The 23,778-nt window shown below is 42.9% G+C and overlaps 2 protein-coding genes across 6 annotated transcripts in view; one reads left to right on the top strand and one right to left on the bottom strand.

Annotated features, from left to right (window-relative positions):
* Positions 1-717: 717 nt before the first annotated feature.
* On the top strand, positions 718-6,204 carry wfs1b (Wolfram syndrome 1b (wolframin)). The gene is made up of 10 exons (XM_049754773.1): positions 718-915; positions 1,783-2,013; positions 2,183-2,259; positions 2,363-2,507; positions 2,572-2,745; positions 2,886-2,966; positions 3,097-3,257; positions 3,335-3,571; positions 3,663-3,781; positions 3,922-6,204. Exons 2-10 carry the CDS (start codon positions 1,821-1,823, stop codon positions 5,456-5,458), a joined length of 2,724 nt encoding a protein of 907 aa, XP_049610730.1. The 5' UTR covers positions 718-915; positions 1,783-1,820; the 3' UTR covers positions 5,459-6,204.
* Positions 6,205-6,319: 115 nt separating this feature from the next.
* The window catches only part of LOC125988935 (serine/threonine-protein phosphatase 2A 55 kDa regulatory subunit B gamma isoform), a 42,023-nt gene continuing 24,564 nt past the window's right edge, over positions 6,320-23,778 (bottom strand). For 4 of the 5 annotated variants that reach the window (XM_049754811.2, XM_049754821.1, XM_049754804.2 and 1 more), the window contains 8 exons: positions 13,516-13,613; positions 13,087-13,252; positions 12,414-12,526; positions 11,322-11,499; positions 10,610-10,774; positions 10,089-10,258; positions 8,955-9,046; positions 6,320-7,854 (listed from right to left, as the gene is read on the bottom strand). In XM_049754811.2, the coding sequence (XP_049610768.1) occupies positions 7,557-7,854; positions 8,955-9,046; positions 10,089-10,258; positions 10,610-10,774; positions 11,322-11,499; positions 12,414-12,526; positions 13,087-13,252; positions 13,516-13,613 (1,280 nt within the window). In that variant the 3' untranslated portion in view covers positions 6,320-7,556. Of the gene's footprint in view, positions 7,855-8,954; positions 9,047-10,088; positions 10,259-10,609; positions 10,775-11,321; positions 11,500-12,413; positions 12,527-12,661; positions 12,836-13,086; positions 13,253-13,515; positions 13,614-23,778 lie in introns of those variants that run through there. The other variant, XM_049754842.1, reaches the window with a different exon arrangement.

A 23,778-nucleotide genomic window follows, 5' to 3' on the forward strand; every position in this document is an offset into this window, starting at 1 on the left:
GCGTCTCTAGTTAGGTTGTTGGAAGCAACTCTTCCCATAAATTAATGATAAATTAACATGGTGATCTAGCCAGGTTAAAAGAGAGCCACCTTAACACTGAAAATCGAGAGCACCTCCGACATCCAGTTTTTCATTGACTTTCATATTATGTGTTACTTGTGCCCTCTCTGCATCCATTACAACCTGGTGATCCTGAAAGGGGGATCCTTCCATCTGTGGTCCCTTCTCAAGGTTTCTCATTTTCCCCTGGTAGGTTTTTTTTTAGTTTTTCCTTGCCCTCTTGGGAGCTTAAGATCAGGGGATGCTTTGAGAATAATTGTCAATTTTTGTCTATGTGAAGCCCTTTGAGACTGTTTGTGATTTAGGGCTATACAAATAAACTTGACTTGAAAATTCTGGCTATAGACTCAGCACAGCTCTCAAAAAACATTAATTTCGCTACAAAGTATACCCTTCTGGCAAGACTGGCAACATCACAATACTCAAAATACATTACAGAAAAATATTTGAATTAAATTTCGCGGGCTTGTTTCTACATGCACAAAACAACAAACGCAGGAGAAACGTCAGACGTCTCCCGTTTTGATCTACGATCGATTGCTTAAGTCTGAGACGGAACTGTAAACTTCCTGTTTATGTAGCCAATTAAAACCCCTGACGTAAAAATAGTAATCACTTCTGTCCAATCGTAAGAGAGAGTTTATCCATGAAGCCGGAAACAGCTGCTCGACTTGCGTGTACTCTGTCGTGTGACAACAGAGATTCACGGGGTTTTGGGTGGATTGAGGTTTTGAACTAAAATAAAAGGACAACATGACTCGGGACGTTGCTTGACCACGAGAAATATTTTTCAAAGGTTGTTTTTCCGCTTCAGGGAATCTAAGAAAAAGAGACCACATTGTTCCTCTCATAAAGGTGAGACATATTGAAAAAATGCATTAGCAACGAAAGTCAACTTCTAAAACATATTTAATCTATAATCACATTGTTTGTCCGAGTTGCATCAAATATTCATAAATGGATCTGGATTGAGATTGTTTAATATCATTCAGGTCCACGCTACTTGTTAACTTCATCCGAGGTCGTTAGGTTCTTCGAGGGGGGGATTCCCAAAAGGACAAAGCAGGGTTGGATCCTCTTTAGGAACTTTGAAGGATGTCACCTTCTCGATTTAGCATACCACTCTATAACAGGATACAGACTTTACAGATGGGCGCTTGTAATGAAATGCGTGTTGGATTTGGCTGAGACAAATGAACGCAAATTGCATACTAACTCAAAAAATACAATAGAAACTCTCCAGAACAGACCAAGAACATGGCAGAAATATATTTATTTTTTATGATTTTTAACATTCGCCTAGAAATGTTGTAAAATGATTCAATATAATACCCATCAGCCCATGGCATTGAGATGAAACATAACTGGAACTTCCATCCATTCCATTTCCTATTTAACCATAACTGGTGAGCAAGATCCTGTCCCAGCTGATTTCCAGTAAGAGTTGTGGCACGCCCTGAACTCGTCACCAAACAACCATTCACGCTCACATTTCTACCTGTGGACAGTTAAGAATGTTCAACTATAATCTATGATATTCACACACAAAAAAAAAAACACATACAGGGAGAACACGCAAACTCCACAGAGGAGGGCTTCCAGCACTTAACCAAGAACTTTGAGAAGTGCTAACCACAATAACATCTGCTCCCCCTTTTGGAATTTGTTTGATATTAAAAAAATGTTGTGAGGAAATTTCTCACTTCTATGTGTTTATTTCAGGTACAGAAACATCTCCAAGATTTTCTCCTAAACCCACCATGCCGACCCCTGGGACCTCACCGCCGCCGTCCTCATCAACGACCTCCTCTCAGCCTGGACCACGTCCTTATTCGCGCTCATCTTCGTTCCCCGCGCCGACTGCTTCGCCACACTGCTCACCCATCAGAAGCCCTTCTCAGCTGGGGAGAGCCCAACTCAATGCGGTCTCAGAGCCTGCAACGCCTGAACCAGGTGACAGTCTTTGAAATGGTCATTTTCATTCCTGCTTTGTCATGTGGCAAAATGATAGGAAGAAAAATAGTAACGAATTGACACAGGTATAATGTAATAGATATTCACATGGGGAAAGATGATATGTTTATGAATATATTTTTGTTAAGTCCTGCCTTTCACCTTTCAGAGGAGCCAGAGGAGGAGGTCAGTCTCGAGGATATGACTGAGAAAGCAAAGTCAGGTGACGCTAGAGCTCAGACCAAGGTCGGTGTCAAACAGATGGTGGATTTTTTTGCGCTAGGGACATAATTAATGAGAAAAGTACACGGGACAGCTAAAGTGCCCTTGTGTCATGTGTCCCTCCCAGATGGGCCGCTTTTTCCTGGCTCTGGCCCGAGAAAGAGATGAGGAACTGAACCACTGCACAGCGGTCACCTGGCTGCTCCTGGCCGCCAAACAGGGTCGCAAGGAAGCCGTGAAGCTGCTGCAACAATGTTTATCATCCAGGCAAGGTAACAAGGAAGTCCTCCGCCATTCATTTAACAACATGCTAATGTGTGCGTTCTGTTTTTCTAGGCATCACTCTCGAGAACTATGAGGAAGTGAAAAGGTTGTGCATGGAAACACGTTTTGAGAGGGGAGTTCGGAAAGCGGCTCTGCTCATGTACTGGAAGTTGAACCCGGAGAAGAAGAGGGTGGTAGCTGTTTCGGAGATGCTGGAAAACGTAGAACACGTGCACACAGATCAGGGTATGATGTTGGGAGTACTTACTAGCAACGTTGGGCTACAATTTCCAGAATAGCCCACAAAGCACTATAACCTTTGAAATATTGTGATGGGAAAAAATCAAATTAATATCTATTGCATCATCTGTTTCCTCCATTTTCAGAAAAAACAGTCTCCCAAGGCCCACTTAATAGCTCTGTTAAGAAACAGAGGCGAGTTCTGCAGACAATGGTGACCAGCGAGTGTAAGTAACTTCACCCATATAACTATTCAGCGTCTGCTGCAACCACAGAATGAAATCCAATAATCATTTTATCTGTCATTAAAGCATTATAAACAAACTACTAAGCAGCGATCCCATTTGTGGTTTGTAGCCATCTCTTACGTCGGGATGGACGAATTTGTCGAGATAACAAAGAAATACGCTCAGGGAATCGCACCGCCTCCTGCCATGGCGGGCGTGTCAGGCAGCGATGAAGATGACGACGACGACGTGGTGGTGAAGAATCCGGATGAGCTGCCCCTACACCAAAAGGTAGGATGTCGCGTCACAAGGGCGGGTAGACAGTTCCTGCGGCAGCGTTTCATCTTCTCCGTTTGTCTTGGCACCAGCTGTTGAAGTTCCCACTTCACGCTTTGCTGGAGATCAAGGAGCACCTCATCGACTGGGCGTCGCGGGCGGGCATGCAGTGGCTCAGCGCCCTCATCCCCACGCATCACGTCAACGCGCTCATCTTCTTCTTCATCATCTCCAACCTCACCATCGAGTTCTTCATCTTCCTCATTCCTTTGCTGGTTTTCTATCTCTCTTTCTTCTCCATGATTATTTGTACGCTGCGGGTATTCCAGGTCAGTCAGCCAGCCCACCCTTTTCTGCTTTGCTCATGATCTGAGGAAAATAATTGGAACATATTTTCAAAGAGTTTGTTTGCTTTTTTAGAATTCCAAAGCCTGGGAAAACTTTCGGGCCCTAACCGACCTCCTGGCTCACTTTGAGCCTGGTCTCGATCTGGAGCAAGCTGAGACCAACTTCGGATGGACACACTTGGAACCCTATTTGTAAGGACAGCTTATTTTAAGGACATTTTGTCCCACTTTTTCTTCATCGCTCAGTTTTCCCGCATGACTCAGCCATTATATTTTGAATCAATGCTGCGCCAATGTTCCCCTGACAAACAAAATACTTGTTTTTACCTCAGGTACTTCTTGCTCTCTGTGGTCTTTGTGGTGTTTTCCTTCCCGGTGGCCGACAAGTCGTGGATCCCGTGCTCCGAGCTGGCGGCAGTGGCCCTCTTCTTCACGGTCACCGCCTTCCTCAGCCTCCACGCCTCCGCCAAATTGTTTGCTCGCAAGGCCCTGCTCACAGAAGTACTCTCAGGGGCCTGCTCTCTCTCTCACCTGCTGCCGGACTCCCTTTGGGCGCTCCGGCTCTTCGGGAGGACGTTTGTCTCGGTGCCTCTGGGCGACATCGTGGTGTTGAACATTGGGGTGCCCTGTGCCCTCTATGGCCACCTGGTCTACCTCCTGTTTCGCATGGCCCAGCTGAGAGGCTTCAAGGGGACTTACCTGTGCCTGGTGCCATATCTAGTTTGCTTCACGTGGTGTGAGCTCTGCTTGGTGTTCCTCAATTACGCCACGGCCATCGGCCTCATACGCACTTGCGCCGGCTACCTCCTCTTCCTGTTTGCACTGCCCGTTCTCTCTCTAGGCCTTGCTGCGATGCTCATCATTCAGCTCATGCAGTGGTTCGTGGCCCTGGAAATCACCAAGATGGCCATCACGCTTACTGTGTGCTTCGTGCCGGTCGTTCTGAGGCTTTGGACCCGCTTCAGCTTGAACCCCATCGTGGTGTTTCGCTCGCTGTCCAGGAGCAGCATCGTCAAACTCATCTTGGTGTGGCTCAGTGCCGTGCTGCTCTTCTGCTGGATGTACGTGTACAGGTCAGAAGGCATGAAAGTGTACAACTCCACCCTCACGTGGCCGCAGTACAGCATCATGTGCGGCCCGTCGGCGTGGAAGGAGTCCAACATGGCCCAAACTCAGATCCTCTGCTCGCACCTCGAAGGCCACAGGGTCACCTGGACGGGCCGCTTCAAATACGTGCGCGTGACGGACATCGAGAACGGGGCGCAGTCGGTCATCAACCTGCTTCCTGTGCTGGTGGGCAATTGGATGCGTTGCCTGTACGGTCAGCCGTACCCTGCGTGTGAGGGAATGGGAGACCCTGCCGTGGGGCCTCACCCATTCCTGGCCTCGCCGCTGCAAGATCCCCTGTGTAAACTCAAACAGCTTGCCAAGCACGAATGCCACGTCAAGCGCTTCGACCGCTACAAGTTTGAAGTCACCATGGGCATGCCGCAAGAGAGGAAGACCAAGAACGGGACCATTGTGGAAGACGAAGACGCCACCAAGGACATCGTCCTGCGTGCCAGTAACGAGTTTAAGTCAGTGTTGCTTCACTTGAACGCGGGAAGCACGGTGGAGTTCAGCACCATCCTGGAGGGACGTCTGGGCTCCAAATGGCCCGTTTTCGAGCTGAAGGCCATCCACTGCTTGTCATGCGGCAACGCACGCCTGTCCAGCCGCAGACAGTACAAAATTGAGCACGATTGGAGGCGCACAGCCCAGAATGCCCTGCAGTTTGGCTTTGACTTCTTCTTCAACCCTTTCCTCACCGCACAACTGCACCAACTCTCTGACACTGAAACTGACACTGAAACAGAAGTGATGGTGTAGTATAGACAAAATCTAAACAAGCTGTGGCTTTATTCTTCTAAAAGAAACACTCCCCACAAACAGGAATATTCAACATTTGAGTGATTTTCAGTATTGTTTCATGTTTGTGAGCTGTCAGTGCAATATATTGTTCCATATTATTTTCATTGGTGAACACTAAAAGACACCTTCCAAACCTCCTAAGTTGGGCTCGTTTGCTAATGCGAACAACGTTTTCATCTTTTTAAAGATGTACTCATGCTCACTGCCCGAGTTGCACCTCATTTGTGGAGAGCTGAAAATGAAAGTAAATGACGGGAGTGTCCATTGATGTAAGGCTTTAACCATCAAGTGGTTTATATTAGCAAGTTGTCTTCAAGTGCCTTGATTGCATTTTAGATACTACATTAAACATTTCTGGGATCCTTTTCATTTCAAAAGTTATTATTCCAATTATTTATTGTGCCTTCTGTTTATGAGCCTGCTGTGCAGGTATTGAACATGTTAAACCTGAGTAATTATGTCTGAATTGGGATCATCAGTATTTCTTGTTCTGTGACCCATACAAATATGAGTAACAATATCTTGTTTGAGAAATATAGTGTTGTATTGCCAAGCTTTACACAGAATTGTGTAGCCCTAATTAGAATTTGATAAACATGTGAAAAACATAATGAATTGTTGATTATATGTTTAGAATACTGGAGTGGGATCATTTGCATGTGCTTACGAAAGGAGAGTGGGTTAATAAAGATATTTGGATTGAAGTATTTTATTTCGCGTAAGTACTGTCTAACAACAGTAGGTGGAGTCCTAGCCTGGAGTAACGCTGACTCCCACGAGAAGAGATAAACGCAACACAAAGGAAATGATAACAGTGGATTCAATTGTTGAAATCTTTATTCCCCCCGAAAAAAAAAGACCTGCCTGTTTGACAGGTTTGTCAACGCACATGAGCACAAAAATTGACATTAGTTTGGTCAGCACATGGAGTAAACTGGATTTTTTTTATTCAAAAAAGTGAAAAGAATAAATTGTTCTTCAAAAATAAACAATTCTTGACATTAGCAAAGTAATCAACGTGGAAGGCGGAAGAGATAAAAGAGCATCTCTCTGCTGTCGCTTTGGAGGCTATCAACTTGTAAATTGAGTCCATGTCAGTTTATGGATTTGGAAAAAAAAAAAACCTCATACAAGTCCAAAAAAAGGGGTTAATACATACAGACACCATTTAGGCCCTTTTAGAGTATAACAATAACCCAAAACCTTAGTATCCGTTTGCCTCTGTACCGGGCAGATTCCCGTACAGCTTCATTCCAACTGGTACATGTAAGCGTATGAACCGAACATCAGTAAACATGCGTGAGCATCCACAGACGCAAAGGTAACGAGAGTTCGGTCATCGGTGGTTTCTTCGTGCTGTAAGCATTTTGTACAGCTGGGTCTACATGGTTAAGAAGGCAGCCAAGTCAGTTAGTCAGTCTACAGTAGGCTAAATCTGTGTGACATGCAGCATAGTCTTGCTTAATTGCTGATTTCAAAAAAAAAAAAAAAAAACGTTTTTTGCTTTATTTGTATTAAAGTAGCGCAAAATGCAGCCACAGACCAGAAGCAGAACCCGTGAGATTTGCAAACATGTGGAGGAGATAACTGTGTGCGTCCACACGTGAAGTAACACTTCTGCTTCTGTCTGAAGGAATGTGAGACTCTCCTGAACTGGAGAGGTCTTGGATCACCATCATCGTGTTGTCAATTAGATCATTACAGAGAAGGGAGAAAAGTACAAATGGCGGAGGTAACTTTAAATTAAACACATGACCAGTAAGATCAATGCCCCATTTATCATCACTGGTGCTGGTAGACACAAGGGGGGTTGAATTTGAGTGTAGTATGGCCATGGCTAAAAATAGAAGAGGATGAGGTGGAAAAAGAAGAACATGTAAACATCTGTCCAGTCTGAGGTTTCTACACCTCTATAATCCCAACATGGCCTACTTGAGGTCCTTCCACTTGACTGAGGTTGATGAGGAGGTGAGTGTGTTTGTATGTAAAGTATGATGCCCGTCCTTGAGCGCGTATGATTGCGTACATTCTGGCACTATTGTGTCTTGATCTGCGCTCACGAATGCATCTCCGAGTTGAGTTTGTCCTGGAAGATGTACAAGTTGTTGGTGGCGGCGATGGCAATGATGTTCTCTGTCGGATGCCAGGCCGTGTGCAGGATCTTCTTGGTGAAGTCCAGGCTGTCCACGCTGATGTCATCCTTGCGCCGCTTGCTCCCGGCGGCACATACTCTACGTGGCTTGAGCACGGCTCGGGGTTTGCTGCTCTCCCGGGACGCTTCTAAGGTCACGTCACGCTTGGTGTTGCGGTCGAACATGCGGAAGAAGTTGTTGTAGGCTCCTGTCATGATCACGCTACACACGGGAGAGGAGTCGAGAGATCCAGTTATAGGAAGAAAACTCATTCTAGTGGGGCTAATAGAGATGATGATGTGGTTCATGGAGATGAATTTCATGCAGGTTGATTTTGAATGGATTTTTTGGAGGTTCGGTCTGATGGGGGAGGGAGGGGGAGGACTTGAGCTTTAATTTTGTTGCTTTGAGGTCAATGACTCCGAGCCGCTGACTGAAGGTTCATGTGTCATGAGGAACCATCAGGTGCACCACGGAAATGATCAAATTTCACTTAATTGGGCCCCGAACTTTCATTCGCAACAAATAACGTATCTTTCTTCATCTATCTATGCCAGCAATGTATCGTGGCAGGTAGAACAATTAAATATTCTGCCACAAGACGGCAGAAGGTACAACGGACGTGTTGTCATTCATGCAACACATTGATTTAGCTTTGTGTTCAACTTAGCAGGCCCAGATTTCACACTGATTAAGTACATTTGTGAATAAATTGAGACAGGATCATCTATATTAAGTCAGCATCGACTTGCTTTTGTGAAATTTTTCTTAGTCTGCTTTGAGACTTATGTCCCACTTGAAACTGTCGTTTCCGTTGATTTTAGTCTTTAGCGTGGTTTGTGTTTGAATCAGCAAATGTAGTGAATCTCTTTTTGGACTGCCATTGGGAGCTTGCACTTTGACTTTACATTCCACACACGACAAAGAAGAGTTTCACAACGACCGTAATTAATTAAATAAGCTGCAGTAATATTTGTCATTTTTCATGAAAGATAAAGAATATACAGTATGTCTGTGAGTATTGTCATATCATCTTTTTATGAGTTAATCAATTTTTTTTTTTTTTACTGCACATCATGTTTATCTTTATTTTGTGTTTAGCTAGACAGTAAAGTTGAAGTGGCATTACAAAGCGGAATATATTTTTCCCTTTTAATTGTTTGCTCTCTGCTAAATAGCTGCTTTTTCTGAAACGAGTTGAGTTAGGTTGGGTTCACTGCCCCCATGCGGAGCATGTATCTCAAATTTACAACAACTGTATGTTTTCCACAGTATGAAATTATCAAGTAAAAGTAGTGAATGTGCCACATTATAAGACAGACCTGTCCGAGCCGTTCCAGGCGCACTCAAATTTGTCGAAGATGCAGTCATTTTCATAAAGGGAGCACAACTTGCTGCGGAGGTAATCGTGAACCTGGAGGAGCACACAGATTAAAAATGAATCAAATGCACATCTGTTTTACTAGACAGGTAAACTAAAAATAGAAAATAAAATGGGGGACACACACATGCAGGAAACATTAACTGTGCACAATTGTAACACTAACCCTCCCCAAAGGCTTCGCTAATGAGACAATACCCCCTCTCAGCAATATGAGGTATCAGGAGTACATTTTAATCTAAAATGTCATTAACGTCTGGCTAGTATCACACACCATGGCCGTGGTAATACACACACGCACGCACACACGTTGACAGTAATAATTCCCCGCCTCCCGCTGTGATTTCATGCAACCTGCCTGTGTCAGCAGTGTGTGTCCGCACTGAGGGACTGAAATATCCACCATCTCTTACCACTATGTTCTGCACTGAGCCCTATTTTCGAGTCAGCGGTAAATTGTCCCCCTTAAGCTGAGCCTGCATTGTTGCTGTCGGTTTTGTTACCCCCCACCGAGGGTCTCTTTCTATGGTGGGGGTTACTGTGTCATTGAGGGTTTTGAATAAATTCTTATGTTTGCATCATGTATTTCCTTGGGATCAATTTAAATGAACCTCCCCGTTTCCGCAAGTCACCATGCTACTGTTACTACCATCTTTGTGCCACATCCTAAAAGTCTTCCTCGCAGTTCCTCTCCCTGCCAACCCCTCAGTACTCTCCCCCCCCTCCTCCTCCATGCTGCATTGCAGATCTAGGTGTCAGGCACTGGGGTGAAGTATCCCTTCTTCCTGTTAATCTTCACAAGACTGTAAATAGCTCCTCATCGTCCTCATGTGGCCCCGGACACTCAGACACACACAGACGCCCTCGGAGGGAATGATGACCCCACATGACAAAATAGATATTCAATTCTTTGAAAGAGAATTATAGACAAAACAGTATGTTTGAGGAAAATAATGTAATAGCCTTGGTGGATGTAATGAATTGCCAAATAGCACTTTAGTCCATCTTGTTCCAATTCATTTTGAAGAAAGATGAAGCAAAATAATAATTTGAGCGCAGCATGCATTTGAGTCACCTGGTAGGTCTCCAAGGGCTTGCTCTCCATGTTGAGGTCCCAAACTTTGGCAGTCAGATAGTCTCTGGTGAGCAGGTAGCGCCCGCTGTGGCTAAACTTGACGTCAGACACAGAGGAGATAATCTCGGAGAAGAAGGAACGAGCGCTGGGGTCCTCTGGCTCCTCAAACACTAGGGACGAGGCAAACACGACAAACCTGATAAATGTGTGTATTGTCACACTGAATAATTGAGATGAATTGATAGACACAGGTAAGAATAAGCCTCATCGTTGGGTGCTTTGGTCCAGCTGTCACAATGATCAAAGAGCAATTTACAAGCTCTCCACGTTTTACGATATCGAACAGAAACACACGTTTTCTAACTCAATCCATTCTTCATTTGTACCTAAATTTGAGAGATAATCTTTTGTTAGTCAAAAGTAAAACTCTGCTACTCTAATTTGATTTGTCCTTCACAAGCGATTACACGCTGTCTGACATTTTGAGGACACTTGTAGAGCATCTCAGCAGGTTTGCTCACATTTGGAGTGTCGGTCGCACAGCGCCGCCTCCCTCATGTCACAGAGGCGCAGGGTGCCTTTGCTGCTGCTGTACACAAACAGGTTACAGTGGTGGGGGTGAAACTCAGCCGCTGTGATCACCTCTGTCAGATCTTCCATGTTGGCTGGCTTAATGTCCACAATGTCTGAGAGAAAAGGCGGCATCGCTCAAGGAAACAACTGTCGGCTTACAGAGACTGACACTTTTTTTCTATTAATCCATTGAATTTACTCACTAATTGAGTCCCCGGGAAACTGATTAGAAATCCACTCAAGCCCATAATAAAAACAATCAGTGTAAGTATTATGTAAATAGAAAAACAAGAACCTCCACAAAAATTATTTCAAGGAAAAAATAAGCAAACGCAAAATAAATTGTGAGAAAATGCATTTGACAGTCAGATCATTTGTAATATAATAAATCCTTTCCGGGTCAGGAATGTGGCAATACTGAAACCTATTGAGCTGCAATAAAGCTCAGAAAGTGTCTGAAATATTCATACGGCCTTTGAATTATTCATTAAGATACATTTTCACTCCCCAAGAAAAATAATCCCCCTCCCCCAATGCTGTTTCTTTGTGCAGCAAAGTGCCACTCAATGCGTGTACATTAGTAAAACATTCATTTACAGCACCGCCATGCACTATTTATGTTGCGTCTGTTTATCTCTTCATAAAGTCAACAAAGGATACTGAAGCTGCGATCGGTGATGTTCAGATGCCAGAGGTTTATCCTCAGGTCGTCGGCCGACATGTAGGTTTCGTGGTCGGAGTTGACCGAGATGGAATTGACGTGATAGGTGTGGGCGTTGGCGAACACCCGCCTCGGGCTCACCTCCACCATTAAGTCCATGGGCTTCAAAACAGGCACCTGTAAAGCCGAGAGAGACATTTACGACCAGATGTGACAGGTAGTGCTATGAATACAGACAGTAGGTTACATTTAAGCAATTTTATCGTATTGTAAATTAATATTTAACCACCTGCCTCCGTTGCCATTAATAATTCAAGCTAAAGCCCAAATTCATTTGTTAGATGGAGCAATAGAGTTCTTGTGCTGAGCTTGATGTAGTAACGTTTATTTGGCTCTTTTCAATTAACAAACAATTTGTAGTGTCCAAACCTACTACTAACAATGAATTGGACTTTTTTGAGATTTTCTACATATGCAAAGAAATTTACTAAAATTGTAGCAATATTTTTTTTTATCATGCCAAATATATTCAGACAGTACAGATTCAGAAGCAAAAATGCTTTCCTACACTTTCTGCTGTATGAACATATCACATGAATTACAATTAGAATTAGTATTCTAATAAAAAAAAAAAAATTCATGGTACCAATTACCTTTGCTTTGGTTCTAAATGTGGACATCTGCTCAGGGCAGCGTCAGATCTATTATAGTGGAATACCTGGCCGTGGGCCAACCCAAAATCATAAAAAATACCTGTAAAAAATTGTTTGCCTCATCACATTTAATAGGGTTAAAAATAACTAGCACTATAATGCGATCCATAATTGCTCAATTGGTTTTGGCGTGCTTGATAACAAACACCCTTACATCCTTGATTTTTCTGCATGAAGCAAACAGTTTGGACACCTCTTTTCTACACAACCACACTCATGTCCATGACACGTAAATGCAACCAGAAATAATTTGACCAATTCAAAGAGAGCAGGTAGGTGTCACAGTGCTGTTTACTCAATGGATATTTGTTTCATGAAGTCGTTCGTATACTTTGTGTCACTTACTCACATCTGCATGAGCAAAACAGACAGACTTACCTGTAGGGAGGTCACAGTGGAAATGTCCTTGATCCGACCCTCTTCATCTTTCAAGTTGTACCCCTCTGGACGTTTGTCTCGTTCACTCACCTTCCACAGCTTAATGGTTTTATCTGGTAAATGAAACACAAACATACAATGTATGAGGAGCTCTTAAACCCTTGCACGACGGAAACCTAATAAACCTCTTTAACTGAGGGAAAATCTACTTAGGTTTTGTAACTCTGATTCAAATGTAACCTTAATACCGTTTATCCCGCTAATGCGCCTCACTTCATCACGTCCACACAGGCTGACCTCAGATATTGTCTACCAGGGGTTTGTCATGAAGTGATTGGACCAGGGTTTATTGAAGAACTCAAAAGATGGACTAGAGGCTCGACTAGGGACAAAACTAGAACAGACTGGAGACACGCAGACAGGACTTAAATACAAGACGGGTAACGAGAGGCATGTGACTGTGATTAGTACATTGATTGTGAGTAGACACAGGAGGGGAGGGGCAACGCAAACAGAAACGATGGCAACATTAAAACAAGGAAACGAACGGAGATGGATTGTGACAGGGTTATATAAACATCTCGGGGAAAATCACTTTTATACTGGTGTGCTGCAATAGTTAGCCAATTAATAGCATCTTTTCAGTGCCACCTGATTCAGTGGCAAAACTCACCATTGGTGGAGAGGAGGAAATGTGCCGCGTTCTGCTGAGGCAGCCATCGGATCTTATTGATCTTTTCCTCAATCTCCAGACTCTTAAGGTAGTCAAACTCGGGCTCGTGGCTCTGGAAAGTGCTGTAGACGTTGTACTCTCCCTGGGAGAACAGCTCAGTTTTGCTCTGTGGACAGAAAAAAGTGGTTGATGGGTGTAAAAACCAAGAGAGGAGAGTTGAGGAGAAGCATTACATTGCTCCAACAGCATGTCAAGCATCTTGAGGAAGCAGTGTGCTGCCGACTTTGCACAAGTATAACGATGCACGCAGCAGGCGCATCAACTATTTAGCAAACCAGACGCTCGCTGGACGGGGGGCAGACTTCACTCGCGCATAAGGTGAAACTACTCTACTGTAAATGTGTGTGTGACTTTACGCGGTGTGTCTACCTCAGGTTCTCGCTGAAAGATGACCACTCTGCCTCCCTTGTCCCCAGTGGCCAGCAGCTCTCCCGTTTGGTTGAACTCAACAGTGGATATGATGTCGGCTGCATGGGGACAGAAAGAGAGATGATGATGAAGGGGGGGTGGGGCAGCGAGTGTGTCATTGGGGGTGTTGCATCAAGCACAAGAGAAGGAAGCAGTCTGTCTGCAGCCTGTTTATCCAATCGAATGGAGAAGAAACACGTGCCACAAATTTGCGTCATTATGATTCACACACTGATTCTAACACTCCAGAGTAGTGTCACTTGAATAAGCATTTTTTGTAATGTTCTCTTTGCCACAACGAGTGAAGTGCGTTTGTAATTAGAAACGTCTTTTACAGATCGGTTCTCTGTCATACAATATACTGAATATGTCGTCAATTGTTAAAAGAAACAACTGAGGCTTGAATATGGTTTAATATTCGCCTCCATTAGCCAATACAGCGGCTGCTGAGTAAAAGTAAAATTATATTTCTTTAACAAAGCAAACAAGAGAGGAAAAAAAAAACTTTACTTCTCTGACTTGTTGACCAACACATGGGTGTGTATCGATTTTGGTGATGAAAAAGGGGAGTTCCAGTGGAAATTACAGTACAGGTATTATATTCGAGATTGCTCCAAAACTGCACTGGAAATGAATTACAAATGTGAATTACAAGCGTACAGGTGTCTTAAAACTGTTCTGAACTGGCTGCAGTCCATGCCTGCAAAGTACACGTGTCATAGAGGTGACATCATATAATTATTTTCTGCGTAAAATGATTACATCTCTTTCGGTCTAAGTGAAAACCTGTTTATTTTAAACACTCTTTAAAATCAGTAATCTAATCTGGGTTCTTCACATTAATTGAAATTGATTCTCGTCAGTAAGAAAAGAAAACAAGCACAAAGCTATCAAATGATCCAACAATGGATTGAAATGGGTCATAGCTGAGCTTTCCATGCTTCCAACAAAGGAGTCCTCAGAGTTTTGATAAAGAAGAAAGCAGTCCTCAATAAGCTGTGGTTGTAATAAAAGCAGAGCGCAGTGGGAGCATTTATTGAGAGTGTTGAGATTCAAAGCTGTAGCACTGCCAATTTTGTGGCAGCCTTGACTCACACTGAATTTATGATGAAGGCAAGCTTTGCTTCTGTGCCTTTCCATCTCCAAACACAAGCACGCCACAGCCCGCTTTCTTCTGACACTCTCACACACCACTGTCCAGGCTAATTGCTCCTTCTTCTACATATTGTCATTTTGGCCACATTTCACTCCTTTCTCATCTTTGTGGTTGTCTCTCTATCTCGACGCTCATCCCTCCCCCACAGCATTCTGCAGCTCAGCAGTACACTCACTGGTGGTGGAGATGCTGGCAGCGGTGAAATGGGAGTGATGGAGAGGGAAGAAGGGCTCGGGCGGAGGCGGTGGTTGAGAGGGTGGCCGGGAAGGAGGGGTGTCCCTCCAATGAGCGCGGTTGCCTTGGTAACAGGCTGAGCCAACGAGTAGTAGTGCTACTCGACACGGTTTGCCGTACTCTGGTGGAGGAGGAAGTGGGATTAAATCAATCCAGGAAGAAGGGGCATGGGGAAATAATAGAGCCACTTCAATTTCGCCCACAAACAAATTAATTAATTCCAGGCGACAGACAAAATTATTGCGGCTAATTATTAGAATGCAGGCTGCGTTGTATACTGCTGTGCTCGACTGGGAGTCAACATGTGTCAGTGTGTAAGAGTGAGACAACTATCTTCTGTCACAGAAGAGTTAAACTCAGCAAAAACTGACAACATTGCACAAATTGTAGCGGCATAAAAATATGCAGCACACATTCTACTCATCTTTCCCTGTTTGACAAACCACTCAGTGAGGATCCTTCTATCTTTTACCCTCATTCATTTCTCAATTCTCAGTCAAGGGGCAGAAAAAACAAATGCTTCATCGCAAACTCAAAGTCAAAGTCTGCGTGTGCGTGCGCGTTGTTGTATGCATATCTGCAAGGTTATCAGTACTGTGGATGTGTGTGTAGTTGCAAGCAAGTTATTTGCACCTGCAAGCTATTGTGACTCACCACCACACAGCTGTGTCCACAATTGCAACACATCACACAGGCAGCACAACACTCAAACTCTAGCGAACCCAATGACATGGAAACAAATTCATCATTTAGCCTGCATTGTGAATTGGGAAAATTATGACCAACATTTCCTGGTTAGGTCGCCTTTCACCAACTTCACCAGCTTGATGACACCATATTGCAAATCTAAAAAGTCTACACACCCCTGATCGACTGATGACTTTTTGTAATCTGAAAAAAATAAACCAAGATAAATATTTTTTTTACACAGTGACCTAGAACAATTGAACTTACAATTCAACTGAATTTTTCTTTATTTTTTTAGAGAGGGAAGGCAAGAATAAACAAGCTCAGTGGCCTACTGTGTAGAGTGGCCGCCCTGAGACTGGAAGGTTATGGGTTCAAACCCCGGCCGGGTCATACCAAAAGACTATAAAAATGGGACCCATTGTCTCCCTGCTTGGCACTCAGTATTAAGGGTTGGATTTGGGGGGTTAGATCACCAAATGATTCTCGGGCGCGGCATCGCTGCTGCTCCCTTCAAGGATGGGTTAAATGCAGAGACACATTTCACCGTACCCAGTTGTATGTGCGACAATCATTGGGACTTAATTAACTTAACAGGTGAAATATCCTGGCCCTTTGTTTTAATTTTTGTCAAGTTATATCATACATGAGCTTCGGGGTTCATTTTAAATGTATTTATTTTGGCATTGCTGTACATCCATACTGAAGAAGAAAAGTCAGACAGTGTTAGGGTTTTCCAGGTTATCTTGATCCTATGATTATGTTGGAATGTAACCTGTAATACTTAAACTCGCCTGTCCTGTCTTAACAAAAGTAGTAGAACAAAGTGACTAGCTGCAGAGGAAGCAATCAAAGTTGTTTAGTTCACACAACATCGTGAAGGACCCCCTGCTGTGCTTTGATCAGCCAGGGGCTTCGGCCATTTGTCTACTCTGACCCCCACTCTCACCCCCACTCTGTTCCTCCTAATAAATATGCCCTTGCAGGAAGGAGAGTTCAGACTTCATTCGATAATCGCTGTTCAGACAGCGACGAATGGACTCTCCACCTGCAGGTGTCTAAAAGAACTTGCCTTGTCTCTTGTGGTTCTTGCAAAATAAGTTGGAGTGAGCAAATCTCTAACATTTTGGTGCCGAAACCCGGGACCCTCATACCCATCATCTGGCTGACGGAGGACGACGCGCTGTACACCGTCGACGGGCCAGCGTCCACTAGCCGGACCTGGTAAAGAAAGACCTGGGAAGGAAATTCTTCGCTGGGCCAGCATCTTAGGTCTGCCTTCGTCTGACAGAGGTGGATTGACGGGACCCGGCAGTGCAACGAACCAGGGGACAAGTAAGTTAAAGGCTTGAAATTGTGTTGTGTTGTTAAACGCGTAACACATAGAGGTGCACGGGAGATAGCTTGGGTTCAAGTCCCAGTGGAAGAAACAGGCTAAGAAAGGCAGAGCTTCTTTTTCGTTCATCGAAGAAGTGTGTAGACTCTTCTTTGTCTGTTTTTCCGAGCTGAGGGATCTGGCTTGGGTTAAAGTCCCAGTGGAAGGAACGTGCTAAGAAACACGGAGCTTCTTTTTTGTTAATCAAAGAAGGGCGTAGATTTTTCTTTGTATGTTTTTCCAAGCCAAAGAATAGCTTGGGTTCAAGTCCCAGTGGAAGAAACGGGCTAAGAAAAACAGAGCTTCTTTTTCTTAATTGAAGAAGGGCGTAGATTTTTTCTTTTGTCCGTTTTTCCAAAGCTGTTTGGGAGGGTTTTACACCCATCCCTGGATAGGCCTAAAAAAAAAGCGCTGGAGTTTGTGTGATTGAGTGTGTGACTGGTAGGATAAGTTGACTAAGAAGCAGTTCTAGCATTGATCCACGGCAATAATACAGGCTAGTGATTTGTTGAAAGGTCAATTTAAACCTGCATTGAGGATCCTCAAAGAAAAAAAATTGAAAAAAAAAATTGTAAAACCTTAAGCGACTAAAATTAAGATGGGAAATAAGAACGGTAAATCTCTTGCTCTGCTCTTCTTTAAAACGAGAAGTTCATGGCAAGTAGATTTCTTAATTGTATGCAATACATGCTGAAGTGGAAGAAAATGTATGGAGTACAAGGAAATTTGAAATGTGGAAGAAGTGGTAGAAGTGCTAGAGTGTGGTTGAAAGCTTCACAAGAAAGAAGAGAACAAATCCAAAAGACAAACGATAGAAAGTTGAAAAGTGATGAGGCCGCCATTCAATTGAGATTTGAAAAAGAATTCAGGGTGCATAGTGGCATCCCATTCAATGATACAGCTGAGAGTGCTTATCAACAACAGCTTAAAAATGCGCTCCTCACTAATTTCCGCCCTGAAATAGGCAACTGGGTGAGGAAACATTTGGTGGAAGTGGATGTTGCAAGTGTGACAACAACTATGCAATGGGCCAGACATGCTGAAAAAGTGATCAAAAAAGGCAAAAGTTCTGATGTATTTCATCTAGATAATGATGATGATGAACTAGATGAAGATACAACAGTCTTCTTCCAAGGGTCCCAGCTAGGCAGAGGGAAAGGTAGAGGCCAACAAGGTCGCAGGCCGCCATATAATTCAAAACCCCCACGAGATTCTGACAACTGTTGGAACTGTGGGAGACGAGGACACTTCACACGAGAGTGTCGTTTTGCAAAACAATATCAATCAAAGGGTGGAGGAAAGAGCAGAGGAGAAGCCAAATGTTTAGCATGACAAGCTTCCTCCTCTTTGACCGCTTATGCTCATACAGAGAAAGAAAGAATAGATGCCCATATGACAGCAAAACATGTCATTGTCAGATTATTAGAATTTTCTTTTTTTTAGATTATTAGAAATCCTGTCCATCCAAGAAGTGTGACAATGCTGTTTGTATGCACAAATTACAAATGACTAGAGCTCAAATTGTGTTACACTGAAGTTAAAATATGCAAATCAAGTGGTAAAGAAATGCAACTTGCTTCTAGAAGATAAATAAATAAAATTAGAATGTGCTGTCCTCGTGTGCATGGGAGGGACCAGCTCATGATCGACCACAGGAAATGGCCAGCCTGTGACGAATCATTGTGGCTGAGACCTACCTTTTGCATGCGAGAGCTGTGCATGTGTGTGCGTATATGTTAAAATGATGAACATTGGCTAAAGTTTTAGTATAAAAAAAAATTGCTAGACTGTGGTCTATCCAATTTGCACCGCAGAACAGAAATGATTTTGAAAGATAAAAATGAGAGGAAAAAGAAATCTGTTTGCGAGCAGAAACTAATCCACACTAGTGCATGTAAAGTGTCGAGCCCACATGAGAAATTCGAAGAAAAAAAAAAAAAAAAAAACGACAGAACATGCTTTCAAGAATTGGAAGAAGCTAAATTGTGAATTTAAGATTTTGCAATGCTACATTTAATAGGAATAATTGATTGGTTGTGTTATAAGATTATACAAAATTCTAAATGCAAGCTAAATCTGAGAGATTGAGTTCTTCAAATTTAAAAACAAAGGAAAAAATCAGATTAATTTGCCAGTTGGTTGTTTTAGTTAAGTCTTTTTTGAATTGGTGGATTGCTCTACCAGGAAACCTAAGTTGGAAATGATATATGAATGTTGTGTGGTGAGCTTGGATGAATTGGGACCAATGTGATAGAAAGACTCCTTTTTGGAGACTGCGTGTGAGATGCAAATGAACATTGATGAATGATAGGCTGAATGAAAAGAAATTACAGGTTGAATGGTTGAAGTTGTTGGTGACTACTATAGAAAATTAGTAGAGCGACTTTGATGAAAGAGTGATTTTGAGCAGGTTGAATGTTAGAAAGAAACACATAGCTTTTGGATTGATAATTAACTAGGAAAAAAAAACTGGAGAACCAGTAACACATGTAGAAGATGTGTGAACTGAGAAATTGAGAAGCGTTTTGGAAAGTAAGTCAAATTAAATAATGATGGAATCGTATGTAGTAAAGAACGCATTCTCCCAAAAAGTTTGTCAAGGTGTGAGGCATGGGCGTTGCCAAGCCTCAAAAGGGGGGGAGTGAGTAGGACAGATAGTGGAAGATAGTAATAATACAACACTTTATGATGAATTTTCGAATACATTTGGTGTTATATTGTGGTAAATTTTTTGTTCTGGTGTAGATAGTTTAGCAACACGAGAGATTTAGAGGTTCAAAAGAAAGACAGTTAAAAGAAAACATTTTTGATTTGGACAATTGCAGGCTAACAGGAACATGAGAAAGATAAGAACTACGAGGGGAGATCCAATTTCATTGGGGAGATTGAGAATTCACAGCACCATACTCTAAGTCACATTTTTGAGCAAGCATGACAATAACATGTGATAGGTCAAGACATACAGATCAGGGCTTGATGTGGAAAGCAGACCTCGATGAGTTGGTTTTCAATAATGATACTGAAGACAACATACTGTCTGATTAAATTGGAACTATAGATAAAATGTAGCTCAAAAATAGGATGAGTTGCAGGATTTACGATATAAAAACGAGACCGCTGTTATTAGAAGAATTTGAAGTTTGGTAAACAAACATTACCAGCAAATTGATGGAAGCAGCTACATTTGGAGATAGTCTTACAAGTGTTCAAACCAGTCTGTCATTCTCAGTGTCAGGGCCCCTGAAACCCAATCCGAGTCTTCGCCTGCAGCCGTGAACAACCACAAAATGGTGCCTGGCTCTGAAGCACCTTTGACCTTTGGCGAAGGACAAGAAAAGACTGCTGTTGTGCTTGGAGGAGGACAAGTACACTCCAGAGGAAATACAACATCCTCGGGGACGAGAAAAGACAGTGGAAAGCGGAGGAACTCACAATGATGAAAATTGACTCATTTGAACAATGGACTCATTCAAGAGTGATGGATGGGGTCACTCTGAAGCAACAACAAAAGAACACCAACTTGATAGGGTGAAGTGCGGCAAAAAGATATGGACTTGGAGTGTCTGACAACCAAATCGCACTCCTTGCTACGGCGTTCCCAAATTTGGTGAAGCTTGGTTCAAAGTGGAAGGGAGGTTCATTGTGCACTGAGTTTGACAGAACTGAGGAGATTTGATAAATAAATAATTAAAAATTTGAAAAATACGTAGGGGTACAGATTATAATCAGAGATTGAACGGATTTGGATAAAACAAATAGGCTAAAACGGTAGGAAACAAGAGCAAGATCTTATATTTTGGCTCATCAAGCTTAAGACGTAGAGGTCGAGTTATATAAATTTTAGAACAGGACATTTGGCAGTCAGGAGGAAGCTAGGTTGCTCAATGTACCTACTCAATACAATAGTAAGTTTTTTGCACCACAGTGGAGGTTGGATGGTCAGAAAGTTAGGTACGTTCAATTTTTGACATTCACACAATCATGCATAGGAGTCACAAGGCAACAGTTAACAAGACAATGACTGCAATAGGGGCCACCTACGACTGCACCGACATGAAAAAGTAGAAGTGAGAGAGCAGAGTATGGGATTATATGCTAAAACGTCTGCTATACATTTAGCAATAGGAGATTCTATCAAGAGAAGCTACATGAGAGATGGATTAGAATCTCTTTGTCTGCGTGTGTGCGTGTGTGTGTGTTCACACCCTGTGTGGGTGCGAGCGTGTGAGGAGAAAGAAGGCATGGATAAGACAATCTCTTTTAAACCAGGAGGCAATAAATGGGAACGCCCCTGTCATAAATAGTTTTTGGTTAAAGGGAATCATTAGGAAGTGTTCAAACTCTTCCCGCAAACATTCCTATTTGCCAGTTAAATGGGCACTACAATTGACTACGAGAGTTGCAAACAACAGATGAAGAGCAGTCCTTGGCAGATTATATGATCAGGACGCTCAAACTGTGTCAAAGACAAATTTACTGCCGCTTGATCTTTCCTCCTCACAGGTCGACAACCCCGTCAATCCAGGAGACTGGGTCTACATCAAGGTCATCAAAGGAAGGAACTGGGCCAGCCACGACGGGAGGGAGCATTCCAAGTCTTGCTGACTACACATGTTGCACCCAAGGTTGCAGGACCCACAAATGCATTAACGACGACTGCTCTCCAGGAGGAAACTGGATGGGAGCTTTGGACATCACCGCTGTGTGCCAGGATGAGAGAGCCATTTTCAAGGTGTGAGGGCACTACTACCAACATGGCTGCACCATCGGACGGGACCTACTTCATCCAGAAGTTCAGAGGCACTGCCTCACCTGCATCCTATGAGTGCACGTGCCTGTTCAGTACGGATCATGGTTTTGTGGTCACAGGAGTTGTCCGATGCTGCCTGCCAACTGGACACGAGTGTGTGCGCCGGTGTGTGTGACAGACCTCACCTACAGACTAGAACATCATCCGCTGACGAAAACACGGGCACATATACAACTTCTTAGACGTGACAGATGTGATAATGATAATGAGACGTGGATTGCGTAGATGCTGTTCTGTTGAGCATGTATTACGGAAACTTGTTGATTTGACCATCAAATATGCTTCGCAAGTAATGGATACGCTGATGTACTGTTTCTTTGTTTTTCTTTTTGTTTTTATTGATAGCATTCTGGTCGCCTTAAGGCAAAGGGACCGTGTAAGAATTTTCCTGCTAATAACATCTGGCCAGCAGGTTTTTCGCTTACACAATAAGTTTGATCTGGGGTATTAAGGTAATGCCTCATCTTCACTGGAAAGTGTTGCTATCATTGTTTGTTGTTTTTATTTTTCCTATTCTTCTTTCTTCATTATACATATATATGTGTTTTTTTTCTTACTTGTCTTTGTTGTTTGGGGTGACATAATCATATGATAAAACAGGAGGGAGATGTTAGGGTTTTCCAGGTTATCTTGATCCTATGATTATGTTGGAATGTAACCTGTAATACTTAAACTCGCCTGTCCTGTCTTAACAAAAGTAGTAGAACAAAGTGACTAGCTGCAGAGGAAGCAATCAAAGTTGTTTAGTTCACACAACATCGTGAAGGACCCCCTGCTGTGCTTTGATCAGCCAGGGGCTTCGGCCATTTGTCTACTCTGACCCCCACTCTCACCCCCACTCTGTTCCTCCTAATAAATATGCCCTTGCAGGAAGGAGAGTTCAGACTTCATTCGATAATCGCTGTTCAGACAGCGACGAATGGACTCTCCACCTGCAGGTGTCTAAAAGAACTTGCCTTGTCTCTTGTGGTTCTTGCAAAATAAGTTGGAGTGAGCAAATCTCTAACAGACAGTAGTTTGAGAATTGTAACTATATGCATTATATTGATTTTTTAGATATCTTGTAATCGACAAATATTCCATTCAAATACTAAATTTAAAAAAACTAATACTAATACTAAAATACTCATACTAAAATTAATGCAAATCCAAATAAAACCATGAATTTTCAAACAAATAAAACTAATAAAAACTAACAAACCTACTCTCAAAACTGATTAAAACTAGCTGAATTTATAAATCAAAAGTTGAAACAAAAATTCACCTTCTATGAAAAATCTAAAACTTGAACAGATTTTTTCAATGGTCTCTAGAAAATGGCTTTTCACCTATTGTGGGTGTGTTTGTAATCTATCCCCATATTAAATGGGAGTTCACTGTAGCCCTCATGAGGATAATTTGAAGAAAAAAAAACAATGGCTTGGGGTAAAGAGTGGGTGTTGCAGGTGGAAGAAGGGGGGAATTCCGTTTTTATGAGAAGAGTTACAAGAGGGACAGGGAGGGGAGCAGACTTCCCACTGTCCCAATTAGGGATATATCAGCTTTGGGAAAACATCGACCATTAAAGCCCAGCCAAAAACACACACTCCTTAAGAGCAAGGACAAGACGCGGCTCAGCAGGAGATGTTTGTGTATGTCGGCTAGTATGTGTGTGCAGCATGTGCACTCAGCATGTAGTATCTTCCGGTGTACGTGTGTACACGTGTGTACTCAAATTACCCTTTCAGGAAAAAGAAATAAACAGGATGGAGAGAGGAGGGGAATAACTGTCTGGGGTTCAATTGATCCCTGTCCTGCAGGGCCAAAAAAAGAAAGAGAAAAAAAACGGCATGTGTGGGTATTGGAGGAGCACATGAATGGAGAGAAGTGATTGTGGGATGGCACAGCATGGGGTCTGGGACACAGTGGAGCAGAGCTGGTGTGAGCCTAATGGTCATTGACACAAACAATTACAAGCAGCGT

Source organism: Syngnathus scovelli, chromosome 1 (genome assembly GCF_024217435.2).
Source record: "Syngnathus scovelli strain Florida chromosome 1, RoL_Ssco_1.2, whole genome shotgun sequence".
Lineage (NCBI taxonomy): Eukaryota > Metazoa > Chordata > Actinopteri > Syngnathiformes > Syngnathidae > Syngnathus > Syngnathus scovelli.

Bases quoted from the DNA above. Each gene is read 5' to 3' on its own strand.
- wfs1b (XM_049754773.1), top strand. From the start codon at position 1,821: ATGCCGACCCCTGGGACCTCACCGCCGCCGTCCTCATCAACGACCTCC. The intron at 3,258-3,334 runs GTAGGATGTCGC...TCTTGGCACCAG, and splicing joins AGCTGCCCCTACACCAAAAG to CTGTTGAAGTTCCCACTTCA. The intron at 3,572-3,662 runs GTCAGTCAGCCA...TTGCTTTTTTAG, and splicing joins GTACGCTGCGGGTATTCCAG to AATTCCAAAGCCTGGGAAAA.